Source organism: Myotis lucifugus, unplaced genomic scaffold (assembly GCF_000147115.1).
Source record: "Myotis lucifugus unplaced genomic scaffold, Myoluc2.0 scaffold_166, whole genome shotgun sequence".
Lineage (NCBI taxonomy): Eukaryota > Metazoa > Chordata > Mammalia > Chiroptera > Vespertilionidae > Myotis > Myotis lucifugus.
In genome coordinates, this window is record NW_005871214.1 from 588,570 (window position 1) to 608,106 (window position 19,537).

The window sequence follows — 19,537 nt, forward strand, 5'->3', positions numbered from 1 at the left end:
TTTTGTCTATGTCTATAGCAAAAATTGCTGGGATTTTGATAGAAATTGCATAAAATTCATACATCAATTTGGTGAAAATTGACATATTTACTATGTTGGGTCTTGCAATTAATTAACACTTGGAGTGGGGGAAACGAGTTAAGTCGGCTCGCGTGAATTGCGTGTACTCCGCGGGAGCCGTCTTTAACTCGGTTCATATAGATTTGCGGTGGAGTGCGGGAAACGTGTAAACTCGGGCCGATTGTAACTGCGTATTACCAAATATTTGTTTGTAATCCACCCTTTTGGTGGATGGAACAAAACCAAAAGACAGAGCCATCTTATATTTTGGCGGGAAATTCACCCCACACCGGAGTGTTAAAATGATATATTTCTCCATTCAGTTAGGTGTTGTTTGATTACTTTCATCAGTATTTTGTAATTTGTAAGATACAGATCCTGTCTATATTCTGTTAGATTTATACCCAAGTATTTCATTTTGTGAATTATAAATGGCATTTTGTTTTAAATTTTGATTTCCGTATGTTCATTATTACATTTCAGGTTTTTGAATATTTCTTTGGCATTAGGCTCTCATCTATTGCTTTTCCTTAGAGTTGGCACTCTCACCTCCAGCAAAATTTCTATCAACCTTCTGTCTTTGATTTGCCATGGGCAGAAACCAGGTCATATTTGCAGGATCTGGGACTCTGGAAGGGTTGCTTGCAGCATTAAGTGACATCTGAGAGTGTCTGTTACATGAAAATTCTACATGCTCCGTGACAGTCTTTTCTCCTATTCACAGGCATTATTACTTACTCTGTTATTTATGGCTATTTTCTGGATGATAAGAATTACGATAGGTTTGATTTATGACTAGTGTTACTGACATGTTTAGTTTCTCAGTTATGATGACAGTGGTGACAAATATTAATGTAGGTAATACACAAACCAAAATTCATTTATGGCTAATTTCTTCCAAATGCTTTAAATAATGTTAATGGAGCATGCTATATCAAAAAGATGACGGTTTGGTTTCTAGAATATTTAAGAATACTAATGACCTTTAAGGGTATATATATATATCTCCTACCTAATAATAGACAAACATGGTAATTGACTGTACCTTCACTACGCCTCCCATTGGCTAATCAGCGCGATATGCAAATTAACCACCAACAAAGATGGCAGCTAATTTGCATACTGCAGGCAGGGCGGGTCAGTGCCATGCTGCCTGCCCTGCCGCCATCCAGGCCTGCTATTTGCCACCCCGGGTGGTGGGGCGGGACAGCTCCATCTGCCTGCCCTGCCGCCATCCAGGCCTGCTATCTGCGACCTGGGGTGGTGGGCATCCCGTGTGCGACCCGACTGGGGCAGCTGGGTGGTGCAGCAGCGATTGGCCGGCCCACCCGGACGTCCCGTGTGTGACCTGACCCGGGGTGGCTGGGTGGGGCAAGTGCGATCTGCCAGCCCACCCGTCCACTGTCTGGGTGTCCCATGTGCGTCCCGACCCAGGGCGGCGGGGAGGGACAGCGTGGCTCCTCTGTCACCCCAGCTTCCTCATCACAGCTCCCTTGGGGGCCTAAGCCTTTAGTCAGACATCCCCCGAGGACTCCCTGGCTACCAGAAGGATGTCTGAGTGCAAGCTTAGGCCTGATCCTCCAGGGAGTGGGCCTAAGTCAACAGGCGGACATCCCCCAAGGGGTCCTGGACTGCAAATGGGTGTAGGCCAGGCTAAGGGACACCCCCCTCCCCCGAGTGCACAAATTTTTGTGTACCGGGCCTCTAATATATATTCTCCTCTGCTACTTAGGGCTCATGCAAATAAGGAAAGTGAGCTTATTTTTGGTCCTAAAAACTTTACGTTAAAACATTTTAGTCACCATCACAGCACATATACTATTAAGTAAGCAATTAAATAGCAATATCCACTGTTCTGTTTTGGGGGTCTTATAAACAGCATTGATACCAACTTAAGATAGTAGACTAATTTTTTAAAAAAGTTGTCTACTTTTTTTCTTATTGATTTGTAGGTGTTTTTCTTATATCTTGGATATGAGTCATTTGTAGGATATGCATTATAATTATCTTCTTTAATATAAGGCTTTCCTTTTAATTTTCTTAACTTTAGGAATTACATTTATTTTACATGTTACATTTTTATATTTGTTATAGTCTATATGTTGTTTCTTATATTTTACTTATGCATGAGTTACTGCCATAGAAAACTATAGGAAGCACATTTGTGCATATAAGTATTCAAATAACTATACCCTTGTCTATCCTCTGGTCCCACAGAGCTAAACTTCTGAGGCACTTTGCTAATAGTGAAGGGTTTAATTTACCAGAAAGCCCAGTCTAATATTACTGTCTTATTTCAATTATAAGTAATAACAGAACAGGCTTTACTCATAAGAACTTATTGATTGGGGTCTAGTCTGATAAATGGCAGCATATTGGAAGAGTGGAAGAGCATGGTGCTCTTTGAAAGATTTCTGATTTTATAGTGCATTTTACATACATACACACAGATATGTATATACATATACCATATCTGTAATCTATAGATGAGTGTTAGGGTTGTGAAAAAATGTTTCAATATGATCTCAATTGTTCCAATGTGGTATTTCATTTTATCTCATTTAGTTTTTTCACTTTCTAATTTTTCAAATTTTTCAGGATGATTGAACTTTCTAGTTATTTTCTATATGTTTTTTATCTATATATATATGCACATACATAGTACATATACATATATACATATACGTATACATACACACACACACATATATATATATATATATACTGTGTGTATGCACTTTTTTATAACCAAATCTCAAATTATTTTTGCAATTAGTGTAATATAAATAAATGTAATCAATACACATATCCTTGGCTTTATTTACTACTCTGTGACTATTTTTGACTACCTTATTTTTTAGTTGGTGTCTGTGTGTGTGTGTGTGTGTGTGTGTAGGTATATTACATGGCATAAATAATTTGAAAGACAGATGATGCATATCTTTAGGAATTTTATTTTGCTTTCTTTTTTGGAAGAATAATAGGTTGAGACATAAGTTTTCATAATCACAATAATTGTTGCTGAATATCAGTCCATTGTGTGATTGTGCTACAATGTCTTTATTTATTCTAATGTTTAAGGATCTTTTGGTAATTTCAGTTTGGAGCTATTATGAGTAGTGCTGCTACAAACACTTTATTTTGCGTGGTTTGTTTCATATATAGACATTTCTGGTGGACATATACCTAGAAGTGAAATTGTTGAGTATTAGCAGATATATATATTAGAGGCCCAGTGCATGAATTCGTGCATTTTTGGGGCCCAGCTGGCCCCCTGCCTGGAGCGAGGGGCCATGGGCATTCTGGTCATTCCACTGTTTGGTCAATTTGCATATTACCCTTTTATTATATAAGGATATATATATATATATATTAGAGGCCCGGTGCATGAATTTGTGCATAGATGGGGTCCCTCAGCCTGGCCGGTGAACGAGGCCTATTGGGGGAGTCGCCGGGCAGGGGGGTGGGAGGAAGGGGCTGCAGGAGGTTAGCCATCCAGGGGTGGGGCCCTGGGAGGTTGGCCGGTTGGGGGGAGTGGCCGGCCTGGGGGAGGGGCCACGGAAGGTTGGCTGTGGGAGTGCACCGACCACCAGGGGGCAGATCCTGCATTGAGCGTCTGCCCCTGGTGGTTAGTGCATGTCATATCAACTGGTTAACTGGTTGTTCCTGTCGCTCTGGTCCTTCAGTCATACTGGTTGCATATGTATATAAAAGAGAAACATGCAAATTGACAGTACCTCTGCTATACCCACAAGCCACACCCACCAGCCAATCAGGGGCAGATGTGCAAATTAACCCAACTAAGATGGCGGTGGCCACGGAGCTGGAGCAAGCAGGAGGCTTGGGTTGCCCCCGGCAATGGAGGAAGCCAAGCTTCCCGCTTGCCCTGCCGGCCCTGAGCTCTGCTCAAGGCTACAAAGTTTCAATTATAGAAGATAAATAAACCCCAGATACCTGCTTCCAGCCAGCAGCCATGGCCAGCCTGAAAACGTCCATCAGCCCCTCACCCAGGCTGGCCAGGCACCACAGTGGGGACCCCCACCCTGAAGTGGGTGTGGCCAGCCTGCAAACAGCCATCAACCCCTCAACCAGGCTGGCCAAACCCCCATGGGATGAGGGTCCCCACTGGGGTCTTGACCAGCCTGAAAATAGCCCTCAGCCCCTCACCCAGGCTGGGCAGGCACCCCAGCGGGGAACCCCCACATGAAGGGGTTGTGGCCAGCCTGCAAACAGCCATCAGCCCCTCACAGGCTGGACAGGCACCCCAGCGGGACCCCCACCCTGATCCAGGACACCCTTCAGGGCAAACCAGCTGGCCCCCGCCCATGCTGCCAGCACAGTGGTCACAGTGGGAGCCTCTCCTGCCTCCTCAGCAGCGCTAAGGATGTCCGACTGCAGCTTAGGCCTGCTCCCCGCTGGCAAGTAGACATCCCCTGAGGGCTCCCAGGCTGCCAGAGTGATGTCTGACTGCCAGTTTATGCCCAATCCCCAGGAGATCGGGCCTAAGCCAGCAGACGGACATCCCCCGAGGGGTCCCAGACTGTGAGAGGGCACAGGCCGGGCTGAGGGACCCCCCTGAGTGCACAAATTTTTGTGCACTGGGCCTCTAGTATGTGTGTGTGTGTGTGTCTGTGTGTGTGTGTGTGTGTGTGTGTATATATATATATATATATATGTATATATATTTAACTTTTGTCAATATAGCCAAGTAATTGAAGTACCAATTCACTTCCACCCACAATGTATGTGAGGAACTCATTCTTTTAAAGGAGCTGGGGAACCTCATTTGTCTTAGGTAACTGTAAAAAAATCATGGTCAGGTTATTTCCAATATTATTTCCACTCTGGATAATTAATCAAATATATTTTAAAATATATTTCTAATTTTAGAAAATATTTCTAATATTTTTGATAAATAAGAAAAGTATTCTTATTTAGTCAAATATATGCATATTAAAAAGCACAAAAATAAGATTGAGAATGGATAACAATAGAAAATCTAAATGTCGCCAGAGCCCTCACTTTGGAAAGTTAGTGGCCCCAAACATCTGCAGCTTTATTTAACAAGTTAAAAAATGGTAACAATTTTTTTTCCATTAGTCACACTACTGCAAAACCAGCACCATGAACAACTTGATAGAATTGGTTCTCTATAATTTTAAACAAAAAACTTAAGCCTCACTTTTGTACACGAGGTCTGTTCACAGGAAATTTATCTCTAAAGTGAAACACATGAATTTTAATCTATAATCTCTCACTGGTCTAAATATGACCTTTCAGTTTAAATAAAGGATGTTAATGTACTTTGGTTTTATTTCATTACATTGTTCCTGAGTTAATTCCTTGGAGGTTTTGATAACCCCAGAAGTTGGAAGACATATATTCAGACAGCTGGCTCTCCCTTGGTGCACATGGCTGTGGGGTTAACGCTTTTTTAAATTTTATTTATTTATTTTAAAATAAGGTGAGCTTTCTTTTCTTCCCATTAAATGAATGAGAATTGAATGCCTGTAGAGAATTTTACTTCATTTATTGGTAGTCTTTGAGTACTTCATTCCCAGGAAGGATTGTAAAAATGTTTGATGTTTAAATGTCATTTGCCTGACTCTTCCCATGGATTTTTACTAACTTAATACCGACCCATTGGATTGGTGAGGAGACATTAATCAGCAGTGCCTAACTTAATTGCACCAAAAGAATCAATAATTTTGAAGAATGTCAGTGGTAGCTGCATTGCCTAGCAAAATGTTGTTAATGGATATATTCCTTTGTCCTAAGAAAGAAAACAGGGGAATCTTTTTCACTTATTAGCAATTGTTACTAAAAATAGCTGACACTTTATTATTCCTGATTATAGATAATCAATACAATAATTTACTTTAGAGCAGTAATGGACCTCAAGAGGGAGCCCTGTTTAGTTGACTACTTTCAGGCACTTAAAGTAAAATTATCCCTATCAGCCCCATTTGCACATTAGGAATTGGTTATAGGTTGATTAAAACTGACCAATCTGTGGTCATTGAACTAGGGCACAGTGGCAGGAGACTACCTCTGGTAAGACTAAAACTCTCCAGCTCTCTATGTCATTACACTATATGAATATACTTCTCTTTCACATAAAATTGCCTTTTCTCTTCAAATGCAAAAGGGAGATTTTGTGAGGATTATTAAAAATACTGAGATACTCTCATACACTACTGGTATGGGTGTAATTTGATATACCTGTTCTGAAAGGCGATTTGTCAAGAGATTTGAAATGATTTTATAGTATTTTACCCATTAATTTTACTTCTAAAAAATCTATCCTTAAACAATTAGTTATCAGTATAGGGTATTTATTACAACTTGATTTATGAAAGGGAAAACTAAAAATCTTAATATCCAATTATAATGAAGTGGTTAAATGAATTGTGTTCAATTATATAATGGACTATTATGCAGTGATTCTAATTATATTTTTAAGTCACTAGGTCGTGTCATGGGAAATGATTTAATGTGATATCAGGTGACTATGGCAGGAAATCAACCTTTAGAGATTTAAATTTTATGAAAATGGTATATAAATATGTATAAATAATGGAGAAATTTTATTTTCTTCTTTATGTTTTTTTATTTCCTATATGGAGTATAATGATTGTTAAAATACATTTTTAAGTATATTTAAAGAATGAATAAGAGAGGAGAAAGCCTTCTTCTTTTGACTTTCTCCAGACAAACAATTTCTAGAGGATCTTGATTCAACTCCTTGGCCTCTAATTAAAGTAATTATGCTCAGTCTTCTAAGCTTTTTCTAAATTACTAATACCATAATGGATGAAAGTGATGGGGGAAGGGAATTAAGGAGAGTGAGATTTACCAAATGTTCACTCTATACTAGTATCTAGCTAAGGTCCTTTTCATAAATATACTAAAACTCATATTTCTAATAAGATGACTTCCTTTTGGCAAATAGTAATAGCATAAATAAATGACTTATCAATGAATAGTTATGTCTTTACTGACACTCTAAAACATAATACATTTATTGGAGCTAAAATTAAACTGTTTAGGAATGAAAACAAATTTGCAAAGAGATCTAGGTAGTTCTGTGGTGGTGATGACATTCGTGATTTCCTAATAAGTAAACTTAGTTTGATTAATTAGACTCTAAATGATTTTCAGAAATCACCATTTATATTTTTGTACTATTTAAAGAACCAGGAAACATCAGAAAGTGCCAGATGTTCTATTTTATTCCTGGTTGCGTTTCATTGAGGAGCATGGCTTAAGAGTGGGCAGTCAAGAGTTTTGGGTTTTGCTGGTAACTTATTGAGAGGCCTCGAGCAAATCTCATAACCTTTATGCTATACATTTGCTTCATTTGTAAAATGGGGCATTAGACTAGGAAGAGTGATTTTTTAAAGCCTTTCCTGAGTGGAAGCTCCAGCAAGGCAGGCACTGTGAAGTTTTTGCTCTTGCATAGTAGCCAGCATGTAACTAACACAGGACTAGCACTTGATAGCTATGAGTTAGATGAATGACTGAATGTGCCCCTGTGGACCCCTGCCTGGGAGTCTACCATCCCATCAGAGCTTCACCCAGCATAATTCTGCTTGTATCAGCTTTATCTATTAGGCATAAGGAATATTTCATTATAAAAACCAAAGAATGACTTTACTGCTGAAAGTAAAAATTTGAAATCCTTAGGCTGAAATCTTTTCAACTCTGATAATTCAATGTTACTATTGTGTGCTATTATTTTAAAAAAATGTAGATCATAACACTCTTATTCTCTTTTTCCCTTTCTATGCATTACCAATTCTATGATAGAGCTGTTTATAAATTGAACTTATGGCAAAGAGAGGGATGGTCTGTGCTTTGTGGGTGAATCAGAGGTGACTAGGCAGAGAAGGGGATGATGGGATATGACAGGCTGAAGTTAACAGCGTGTAGGCAGGCAGTCATGAGAGAGTATGGCAGGTTCAGAGAGCGAGAAATACTGTGTGACCGGATGCAGGGTTGGAGCAGGGTAGTAAGTGATGTGGCTGAAGGAGGCTCCCATCGTAAAGAGCCTTGCGTGCTTGGTTAGGACTTCGGCTTTACCTGGGGAAGCAGGCCATTGGATGTTTTAAGAGAGCAAGGTAAAATGATCATTTTGTGTTGTACTAAGTGTTCTCTAGTTGCAGTGTTGAGGTTAGATCTTTGGAGCCAGAAGGATGTCTGTTAAGATACCTCTTGATCTTAGGTTTAATGGGACTGGTATCATAAATAATATCAAAAGAGTTATTTTCCCAACCATGTCATTCCCCCCACCCCCACCCCAGGAATTTATTTGCGGAATTCTAAAAATGATTCCTTATATGCATGCAGCCATAGCTCTTCCAAAGTGAAAACTTATTGTCTTAATTAAGAATCAACTTTAATTTATAAGTATCTTGATATGAAGAGGGGATAAATAATCAACACTAGAGACAAATAAAAGTCACTTTAACTTAAATATTTTCTACTGAAATGTAATTTTATTTGTTTATAACTATGAGATACCCATTAGGTAACTTACAAGAGATTGGATATGACATTCAAGGCCAAGTGCATTGAATTGGGATCAATGGGCCAGGTCTTAGTGTCACCTTGAATGATAATTTTATCACTTAAAACTAAATTTTTACTACGTAAGACATTTATTAGTGCCTTCATTTATAGAAAAAAATAATACTATACTCATATTTAGATGGCAGACACACCATGTAAGGCACATATGCTATCTAGGTATGGAGACAGAGGTGTGGCTCTGGTCTATTTAACATGAAGTTTTAACTTGTTGGTTTATGACATCTGGACTTTAGTATATACCACCAATCAAAATGATAAATCAGTGTCATAAATGAAGTAAAACATAAAGGGAAGATCCACTTAAATTAATAAAAATTCTCTTTGATATGCCACTAAACAGAGAATGTTGCTAACATTGGAAAATTTAATTTGCAGCATGAATCCTGAAAGAATTAAAATAACATAAAATGACTATTACCAAAATGAATCTAAGACAATGAAAATTCTGCAAAGTAAATGGAATAGAAGAACGATTCATTTTTCCATTAAGCTATTCAGTGTAATGTTAATGTGTGTGTACTTTAAAATTATTTTTACTTTTTTGCTTTCCTAGCATTCATTTTATTTTCAACTTGAGAAAAATATTAACATTAGCTAGTCCTTGAAATAACTTTAGATTCATGCTGAAATATTTTCTTAATTGTGCCTAAATCTCATCAAACAGTCAAGATACATAATTTAGAAAGCGGTAGAAAAGGAAAAATAGCAAATGGCTTTTGTAGGGAGCTAAAGTGACAATAAACTTTGTAGGAATACTCATTTTCAATAAGGTTAATCCATTTCTTTAGCCCTTGCCATGTGCAAGGCTAAACTGGGCTAAGCTTAAGCCCTTTCATTTAATTCCAGTAATGAGCCTATGAAATAAACACTATCAACCCATTTCACAGATGAAGTTTAGAGAGATTAAATACCTTAGGTTACAGAGGTGGTAAGTGATAGATTTGCACCCAGACCTATCCTCTGGAGCCCAATCTTTTATGCTACCTCTAAGTCATAAGTAATGACTTCTAAGCAGCACATGTCCCATGTCACCTGACCATGCCCTGTCATTTTTTCTCATTGTGTTATAATTGTCTCTTTACATACCTAACTCCCCCTACTACATGGTTATCTACTCCAAAGCAAATAGTGTCATATTTATTCTTCTAGTTCCAGGGACTTAATGCAGTGGTGTACCCCATAGTAGCTATTGAATGAATAATGCTGTCAGAAGTCACTAAACATTCATATATTAAATAAAATATTACAGTGTTATGAAAAGCAACTGATGTGGAAATGAAGTGCCAATTGCTTCTGAAGCTCTGCTAGGCATTCTTTTCCCTAAAGATGATATTTCTTCAGAAAGCTAGGTGGGCTGAATTGCTGTTACCTATAGGAATTCAAAGGAGTATGAAACCCCCCCACAGATATACTATATATGTAAAATGATATATGCGGTTTTAAAAATGGTTAAGGGAAGGGATACTGACAGCATAATTTAATTAAGGTCTTGACATTTATGATGGACTTTTCTACACAGGGAAATAACCAACTGTTCATTGATATTGAGCTCCACATAAAAGGAACAATCAGGGGATTATTTTAACCTTTAGGTTATTTTTAAAGGTTAAAATGCAATTAGTGTAGGAAAGAAAACTATTTTATATGAATACATTACTCAGTGTAACTTAATGGGCGAGGGGGGATCAGCTTAGACTTCAGCTTGAGGGATTGAAAGCCTAGCAAAGAAAATAATTTCTGATTATAAAAAATAGTTTACCAAGGGGATTGGGAGAAGGTTCTAAGCGAGCTTGCACATGTATCTTTAAATTGGGTAGTACTGACTTCTGCAACCACATCTTGCTGGATGATGCCCTGGTTAAATATGAGGATAATGTCTATTTTAGTCTGGGTCTTTAATTGCCTTGTCTGAAAGCTGTCGGCAATCAAATCACTCTAACCCTGGCTCTTCTAAGGGATGCCTAGAGCTTGAATTGTGCTGCTGTCCTCAGCAGTCTTTAGGAGTCAAAGGCCAGAATGCAAGGGCTGCCAGCAAGATGATGTGCCCACTTTGCCGGCATTGACATTTGCAATTGCCCAAGCCCTACAGAAGGCTGGTGGATACACTTTTCACTTCCTGGGCATAAATTCATCTGCAAAATAAAACATCTGAGCGGAAAAATGCACAGAAAAAAGTGGAGTTATAGCAGCCAGTGACAGCAAATGAAGTCACAAGGGTGCTTTTGTTGGTTTTGTTTTCTTATAACTGGTTTCTATAAATCCACCTCTGATGTAGAATAAAGTACATTCTCCTGAATTTTAATTTAGTTATAAAACATTCTAAAATAGAGACTAGACTAAAATGAATGTTAACGCCCTATTTTAGTTGGCCCTTGGGTGAAGTTATATTATGTTGTTGTTTTTTTTCTGAGACTCTCCTGACCACCCCCAGACTCTTCTCTCTATGTTTCACTACGTGGTACTGTATCGAAAGAGTCCATTGCTCATCAGCCCACCTCACCGGGTTATTATTTGGTCCTTGAGAGCAGGGCTGTGTCTTTGAACTCTTCCTTCCCAGTATCAAGTACAGTGTGTCACAGACTTTGTCATAGTCCATAAATATTTGTGGGAGGACATTTTTTTTCTCTGAAATAGCCCCTTTCTCATTTCTTCTCACTTATTCCTCTTTCACGTTCTTCAGGTTCTCTCCATCTGCCCGAAGGACATGAGAGCTGATATCTGTGTTCACCTAAACCGCAAGGTGTTCAATGAACACCCTGCCTTTCGGTTGGCCAGCGATGGGTGCCTGCGCGCCTTGGCGGTGGAATTCCAGACGATTCACTGCGCGCCCGGGGACCTCATCTACCACGCCGGGGAAAGCGTGGATGCCCTCTGCTTTGTGGTCTCAGGCTCCCTGGAAGTCATCCAGGATGATGAGGTGGTGGCTATTTTAGGTACTGTGAACTTTCTTAATGTAGTAGCAAATGCGTAACCGGTTTAGAGATTTTGCTTCTCAGGTTTCTTAAGAGAAATTGCCTTTGCTTGCTGACTTTGGAAACTGGGTCACTGATCAGACGATAAATCTTAGTGAAAACCAGTAATGCTGCTTCAGCAAGGAACGTTAGTACTGGTCGCAGCCTAATGGGCTGCAGGAGGGTTGGACTACACTTTCTTTGGCAACAATAGGATAGCACTTTTTAGACTAGAGCCTGACTTGGCTGTCCCTCCATGTTGGTAAGTGTGGGAATGGCTTGTGGAGTGATTGTCAGGTTAGTAATCTGGAATGCTGGTCTCAGAGGGGCAATAGAACCTGTCTCATTCAACACTTTCCTTTAGAGATGAGCAAAGTGAGGCCCAAAAATGTTTGGTGACTTGCCCGGCTAGTACATGAGTGAGGGCTCGAGTACAGATCATCTTACTCTAAATCTTTTTACCTCATCACAGCGGACCTAAGTAGCGAGCTGAAAGTGATGGGGACAATAAATGAATTTGACCCACTATATTGGAGTAATCACAATGCAAGTGGATTTAGGCTTTTAAAACTGGTTTTGTCCATTCACAAGCCAGGAAAATTATTTGGCTAATAATCAATTCATTCAAAAATTCAGAGACCTAGTAATTAGTTGCACTAACAAAAAAGGCAGTGGCAGTACATGTAAATGACAAAACATTTTTTTAATTTACATGTTTGGGGACAGTGTAATATATGTATTGGTAGAACAAATGCTAAGTGATATTTTAGATTATTTTTTTTTTTGCTCCAATATCAGCAGCAAGTTCATGAAGCCCACATAGCTATAAAAGGAAGCAATAATAAAGTCAGAGGAAAATCATTTCTGGCTTTTTCCTCAAGTGAAATAAGTTAGAATTGCAGGATGTCAACTCCATTTTGATCACATTTTTCCTGGCTTGTGTCTCATGAAAAATGAGCTCAATTTTAAACTATTGGATTTTTTTAGCTTCCGAGGTCAACCTACCATCGCTTGAAAGCCACTTATTCTCGTTAATACTGGATTGACTGATGTATTTTAGCAACTGCAAAAGCAAAATCCAGCACAGAAATGAGGAACTGATCTCAAAAAGCCCAATTACCTGGCAGAGACAGAACTGAGCACTGAGAAACAGCGACCCCTCCCAGGAAAACAGGTCCTCGTAACTTTGTAAGAGTTAGAGGCCATGGTGCAGAGTTGCAAACGACTGAACACTGTTGTTTGTAAACATTTTTCTTAACTGTTTAGTCAGCACTGTGTGTGTTTAATGCTACTGAGTGCTTGTTCTGTTCTGTTTCCTGGAGTATAAAGGAGTTGTATGTAATCTTTCATAGCAAGTGCACATTTTGTCAGAATGATTCTTTGTAGTAAAATGAAGCATATCCATACTACAGCCATTCTTGTTTGCTTAAAGAAGAGGCTAAGACACAAGCCCCAACCAGCTGCATTTTCTTTTCCTGCACGTTCCTGTCAATGGCAGGTGGGAGAACAGACATCCAATATATTATACGGAGGACCGTTGTGATAAATGGCTCAGCTGTGTGCTCATGCCATTTGCGTTGCCTATATTCTTCATTGGTAACTTTTTTTTTTCTAAAAGGAGGGATGGAGAAAGCCCTGAGTTCAGTGCTGGGTCTGTTAAGCTGCAATCATTTGCTCAGTGAGACAGACAGAATGCATTTTCTTTTTGTTTTAAAATAAAATGGTAGCTGGTTTTGCCTAGTGACACAGTAAAAATGAACACAGGGCTTCTGGGTATTGGGCCAATCTCATCATATAGCTGTCACATTGTATTTCCTTGAGTGTGTGCTTTTAGTTTATCCTCCTCAAAAGTCTTGGGAGTCAGAGACTTTTCATCTCTGGGCTTAATGAGTGAAACTATATGTACACCTCTTTGGCAACCTTTCATTTGCTTTTTCATTGGGCCTCTAATAAGGATTAGTTCAGCTAAAAAGCAGTCAGAAGGTTTTTGTTTAAAAAAATGTTTTGATCCGGAAGTGATCTTCCCAAGGCAGAGGTAAGCCGGAGAGGTAGGGGGGCGAGATGCTGACAGACTGCAGAGGGGCTGGCGGGGTTGCATAGGTCCATGAGACCCTGAATGACCCTGTCCTCTCTATCAGTCTGTGATTTGGATAATCTCTGGAGAGACAGATGTGGAGACAGGTTTCTGGAGCTCCTCTCCGTGTTGAGCCTTCCTCCAGTCTAGGTGTAGCGGAGAGGCGATCTGAGGGGATTGTATGCTAGGATTGTGGACCCCTGGTGACTTTCTGCAGGAGAGGGGGTGTGATGCTGCAAGACAGAGATGACTGCACTATGTGCCTCAAAGAGTGAATCTGCCGTGACTCAGACCCACCCTTGTGCTCACACAGTCTTCAGGATCCACCTTCCAGGCAGCTATAGCTGGGTACACACTGCTGCCTGTGCTTCGCTGGAAGGGCCTGCAACCTGCTAGAAGGGCCTTCCCTAACTCAGCCAGCTTCTAGACTTGCAGATCATCACATTGGCTCCATTTCATGATATCTCAGGGTAGTTTCCATTGAGAATGCATGTTTTGTTTTATTGATTTCAGAGAGAGGAAGGGAGAGGGAGAGAGATAAAAACAATGATCAGAGGGAATCATTGGTCAGCTCCCTCCTGCACACCCCCTACTGGGGATTGAGCCTGCCTCCTGGGCACGTGCCCTGTGCAGCAATCGAACCATGACCTCCTGGTTCATGGGTCCACACTCAACCACTGAGCAACAGTGCATGTTTTCAGACTTTTCTAAATTAAAAAATACTTCATCTTACTTAAAAATGAGGGGAGGGGTTTCTTTAATGGTCATGATTGCTTAATGTTTTAAGAAAGAAAGAGGAAAATTGTTACTCCTGACATTTTGATGACCATTCCTTTCCAGCTCCTCCTGTTTTTTCTTCTCTTTCTCCTTCCTACTTCTCCCCTCCCCTTCCTCTGTCCTTTGCCTCCTTCTCCTTCTTGCAATTTTTTGGTTGCTTATTTTTGGAATAATTGCAAACTTAATGAAAAGTTCCAGAAATTATCAGGGTGCAAAGTTTGAGAAATATCTTTAGGTGCTCTACCTTATTAAGTAAGTTGGTTAGGTCTTCTATACATTTACTTTTTTCCTATCCTTGAATGGGGAGTGGCATGCTAAAGTGTCCTATTGTTAATGTGCCTTATCTATGTCTCTTTGCACCTCCTGTAGTTTGTGCTTTGTAGTGATTGTTGCTGTGTTTTTTGGTACACAGATATTCATAACTTTTTCATGGAAAATTGTGGCTTGGAACATTGAAATATGTCCTTTTTCATCTTGTCTAATGATTTTTTTTTGCCTTGTAAGGATTAAACAGAAGCACATTTGAGTACACTTGGAAAAATGAGAATTTGTCTAAGTTGGTCAGATAAGAGAAATGTGCAGGCCCTGCTCTCCCTTAATACTGATATTTTGCTGGTTGAAAGGAAGAGAAGGAAGGTCATTTTAAAATTAATTAAAATTTCTGGATCCAAAAAACAGGTGCAGTTTTATTCTTTTGCATCCTTGCCCCTAAACAGTCTTTTGGTAGGTGCATAATTCTTTAGTGTGTCAAAAGTCCTACGGTGTTTAATGAATGAGTTCTGAAGCATAACTAATTAATGGAAAGTTTAAAAATGTAGTCAACAAATACCTTCTTTTTTTTAACGCTTCAAAATGTTTTTCTAAATAGGGCATATGAAGATAATTGCAGTTCATGTCTTTTTTCAACTTGAAGTTCTTTCAGTTCTTACACCTCCACTTTTTCTTGACCTTCCCACTTTGTATGAAACACAAAGAGTTCTAAATTCAGTTCATGATGCATAATATTTTATATTCTTTCATATCTTCTTGCTTGTTAGTTCCAACCCTATAATTACCTAATGTGAACAGATTTACGGGTATGGCTAAAATAGCTGGGTTCCTTCTAAATGACTGAATGAGGTGTATTGTACCTTCTAGAGACTATAAAAATGGCATTTCCCCATTAACAATAGACCCAGCTTCTAAGATATTTGTTTTGCTGCATTCACAGTTTGTCCTTTCTGTGTTTACTGATTATTAGAATCATATGATTGGAATCATTAATCTAAGATAGTCTGTATCTAAGTATTTTAATTGTAACTTCAAATTCCCAAGAAAACTATGCTTGTTTATGTACCATTTGGATGGAAGGATTAGATATTGTTATGCGGTTGGGGGGAGGGAATAGGAGAAGAAGGAAAAGATAGGATGAAATGAACTTAATAGTGTAAAAAGGTAATTTCTAGTACCTGGGTTAAGATTTCATTTTAATTAGAATCAGTCCATATCTTATAAATATTTGTGCATAATCAAGGAAAACTTATAAATTATGGTTCTCAGAATTAAACGTCTGCTTATTTTGATTCCAAAAAGAAGAACATCTGAGATGTGAATGAATAATATTTTGCTATTTTGAGAACCTGTGAAAATGTGACTTTTATTCTGTGCCTAAGATTTCTTTCTGTATACTTGCTGTTAGAAGTCAAGTGCTTCACACTTTAAAACCTTAAACGGGCTTTTCCCAAGCCCTAGAAAATTCTTTTGGCATCCACATTTCTATGTTCTGAGATGCTGAACTATGAACCGGGTAGGGTTACTCTACATATTATGATGATGACCTTAGTTAATTCAGACATTTTTATAAAGGGCAAACTAGTATTTGGTTTTAAATATGTATGCTTGTCTTCAAACTTTCCAAGTTGTGCTTATAACATCATTTATCCGTGGCTCAAATTGCACACTCTAGAGATCCTCAGCCTACAGATTTCTGGATATAATATGAGTCTTCACAATCTGGTAGTTTAGATTCAACTTCAAACTTAACCTTACCATCCTTAAAAACGAAATCTGTGTATTTCATCTCCTAGGTATCTCTTTATCCTATCTTTCTATCCCTCCCCATGACCACTGCTCTTAAAATTTTGATCCCGGGCTATGGCTGCGTCTGAAAGGCCTGTCTGCTTGCAATCTGTCATCAGCTCCAACCTCCAGTTTTATGTTCTGCTGCCACTATAAGAATCTTTCTAAAATATAATTTATCATGTCAGTTTCCTCAGTTGGATCGGCTTTTTTAGCAACTTGACTATAAAATGTAACTGGTAGCATGCTTAAGTAACATTGAAAGTTCATAAATACATTTTGATTTTTAATATTTCCTATCAAAACTTTTAAAGTATAAATGCATTTCAGGCCCCTTTGAAAGTCTGTCTGATTTGGATACCAATAATTATTGAATACTCATTATTTTACATGCATTATTACATCAAATCCTTTAATTAATTCTGTGAAGAACACGTTTACTAAAGTTATCTTATGGATGAAGAAACCAAAGCTCTTGCAGTATCAGATGATTCACCCCAGGTTACAGCTAAAACATAAGTGGTGAGCGCAGGATTTGAACCCAGATATGTCTAACTCTATGCCCATTCTCTTAACCATCACATTACAAATGTGATGCCTTCTTTAACAGGACTTTTTAAGTAAAATTTTGAATTTATACAACTATTTTGCTTAAACTTGACAGAAAATAGAGGGCCTAGATTTTTACCAATTTGTTTTCTTTTATGTAAAAAAGGGTCTCTAACAACAGTATTAAGTACCATTCCAGTGTATATTATAAAAATTCTTTACCAAACATTACTTGAGTATAAGACCATTAATCAGCTACTAAGTACCTAAAAATATGGTCCTCTCCCTGGTGACTAGTTTACTACCAGGCAAGTGTGTAGGACTGGGGAGACCTGACTTAGAGTGTGAATCTCATGAGCCCTCAGAACACAAGATGAGGATGCTAAGTTCCGTGAGTGGGCTTTTCATCTGGGTCCTGGAAGAGTTCATATGTCATCTAGTTGGTAAGGATTAAAGTGGAAATGAAGCTCTCAGGAATGCTCCAGGATTGCAAGAATGCCACAGATCTTTGCAGCTCTTCCTATGAGAAGGTGGAGCCTCCTTTTCCACCCCTTGAGTCTGTCCTGGTCTTGTGACTTGTCTCAGTTCATACGCTGAGTCCTCCACTCTTCCCTTAAGTGCTGATGTTCTGTGGTTAGGGTGGGGTAGCTTAGCCTGCTTTTCTCACTGCTCTTTTATTTACCTAAGGCCCTGACATCTACTTGCAGAAAGCTTCACTGCATTTTCCCAGCCATACTTGTTCTAGTCGTCTCTCATCCACCATTATTTTTAATAGTTGTGCTATATGTAATCATTGTCAGAGCATGTAGCCATGCACACTATACTTTTAACCTCTATTTAGTCTTAGTTCTACAAATAAGTATTAGTTATTGCTACCACTAGTCTTTGTGTCAATGTCCCTTTAGGTATTTTGATTATCTGAAACATTTTCACTAATAAATTCCTTAGGAAATATCTATGGGAACAATAATGAGTTCTTTTATGTTGGTGATAATAGTTTGTGTCCTGTATACTTGAAAGTCAGTTTTGCTGGATATGAAATTCTTGATTCACATTTCTTTCCTAGAGTATCTTAAATAGATCACTCCTACTTCATTCAAATCAATAGGCATATTTTAGAGCTTTGCTTTACTACCATCATCTCTGTTGTATCTTCTTCTCTTTACCCTTGTTGTCACTGCCTTCACTCCTGATGAGGTGGTTGTGGAGATAAGGTGAAATTATATGCATATAATCTGTGAAATACCATATTATGTTTCACAGTGAGGTAGATAGTCTTCCAACAGTGCTCCCTTGTCTACTCTTCACCCTGTCATTATTTCTGTTCTCAAAGTACTAGATAGGTCATGGCTCTCTTTACTCAAAAACTTTCAGTGGTTTCCTTTTAAAACAGGATTAAGCAGAATCTGTTGCATGGCATTCAAAGTTCTCACTATTGAGTCCCACTTTTCCCCTCTAGACTTGGCTCTATCTCTATGTCCTGTAGGTTTCTAGGATAGTGGGCTAACGTTGTTCATCATGCCCTGGGCAGATCGGGCTTGTACTATTTGTCGGTCACAAATACTGCCCTTCCCCTTGAGGCTCAACTAATGATTAAACTCAAACATGACCTTATTTGTGAGTTCTTTCCTGAATCTCCTCAAGTCCAAAACAGTTTATGTTTGTGTGCTTTGCCTATCCTGGTCCTATAGACCTCTCCCTCCCCCTATTTTGTAAAATTTTCTGGCATGTCTCTTTTACTTAGAAAATTAAAGACTCTTAAGAGCAGGATTTTTATTTCTTGCATGTCTCTATCCCCACACAGCACACAGCATGTGTTCCAGTTTAAGGTTAGCATTAGGACGCTGGATGCATGAATTAAATGTGGTGAATAGGGCAGCCATCATTTCTCCCATATGTGAAAGTAGTAAGACTTGTTATATGAACATTATTATAGGCATCAACTCCAAATCCTTTCTAGGAAAAGAAAATAGAAGAGTTTCAAGATGTAACTGTTTTTCAATTTAGTCTTTTTCTTGGATTTTTAAATAATATGCTATAACTTTCTTGATTTGGGCACATTAGTGTTAAGAACAAATTAAGAACTAATTTGTTCTTAACACTAATAGTGCCAAATTTAGGATTACCAGCCTGTGTATTACCATATTATTTAACTTCTTAAAGGTGGTTATCATCATCCCATATGAGTAAGGATACTCTCTATTTTTTACAACTACTTAATAAGAGGTATTTGGCTCATTCTTTGTGTGTTTAAATAAAAATCTATAAGCTTCACCAGTAAGGTTTTTTTTTTTAGTAAAAAAGAATTATTTTACTTATCTAAAAGTGTCTATAAGTTTGCATTCAATATAATTTTTCAACAGAATGGCTTTGGACTTCAATCATTGAGGATTGGCAGGCATCAATTCTAAATGTTTTAAAAGATTCTATTCTAATAAACCTATATAGTTTTAAAATTTTAATACTCATCAGCTTA

General features: G+C 38.5%; 1 protein-coding gene across 1 annotated transcript in view; it reads left to right on the forward strand.

Moving 5' to 3' along the window:
• Nucleotides 1-19,537, forward strand: part of KCNH5 (potassium voltage-gated channel subfamily H member 5) — a 244,634-nt gene that overhangs the window by 168,040 nt on the left and 57,057 nt on the right. The window contains exon 9 of the mRNA XM_006096025.3: nucleotides 11,333-11,585. Within this exon, the coding sequence (XP_006096087.1) occupies nucleotides 11,333-11,585 (253 nt within the window). The remainder of the gene's footprint in view (nucleotides 1-11,332; nucleotides 11,586-19,537) is intronic.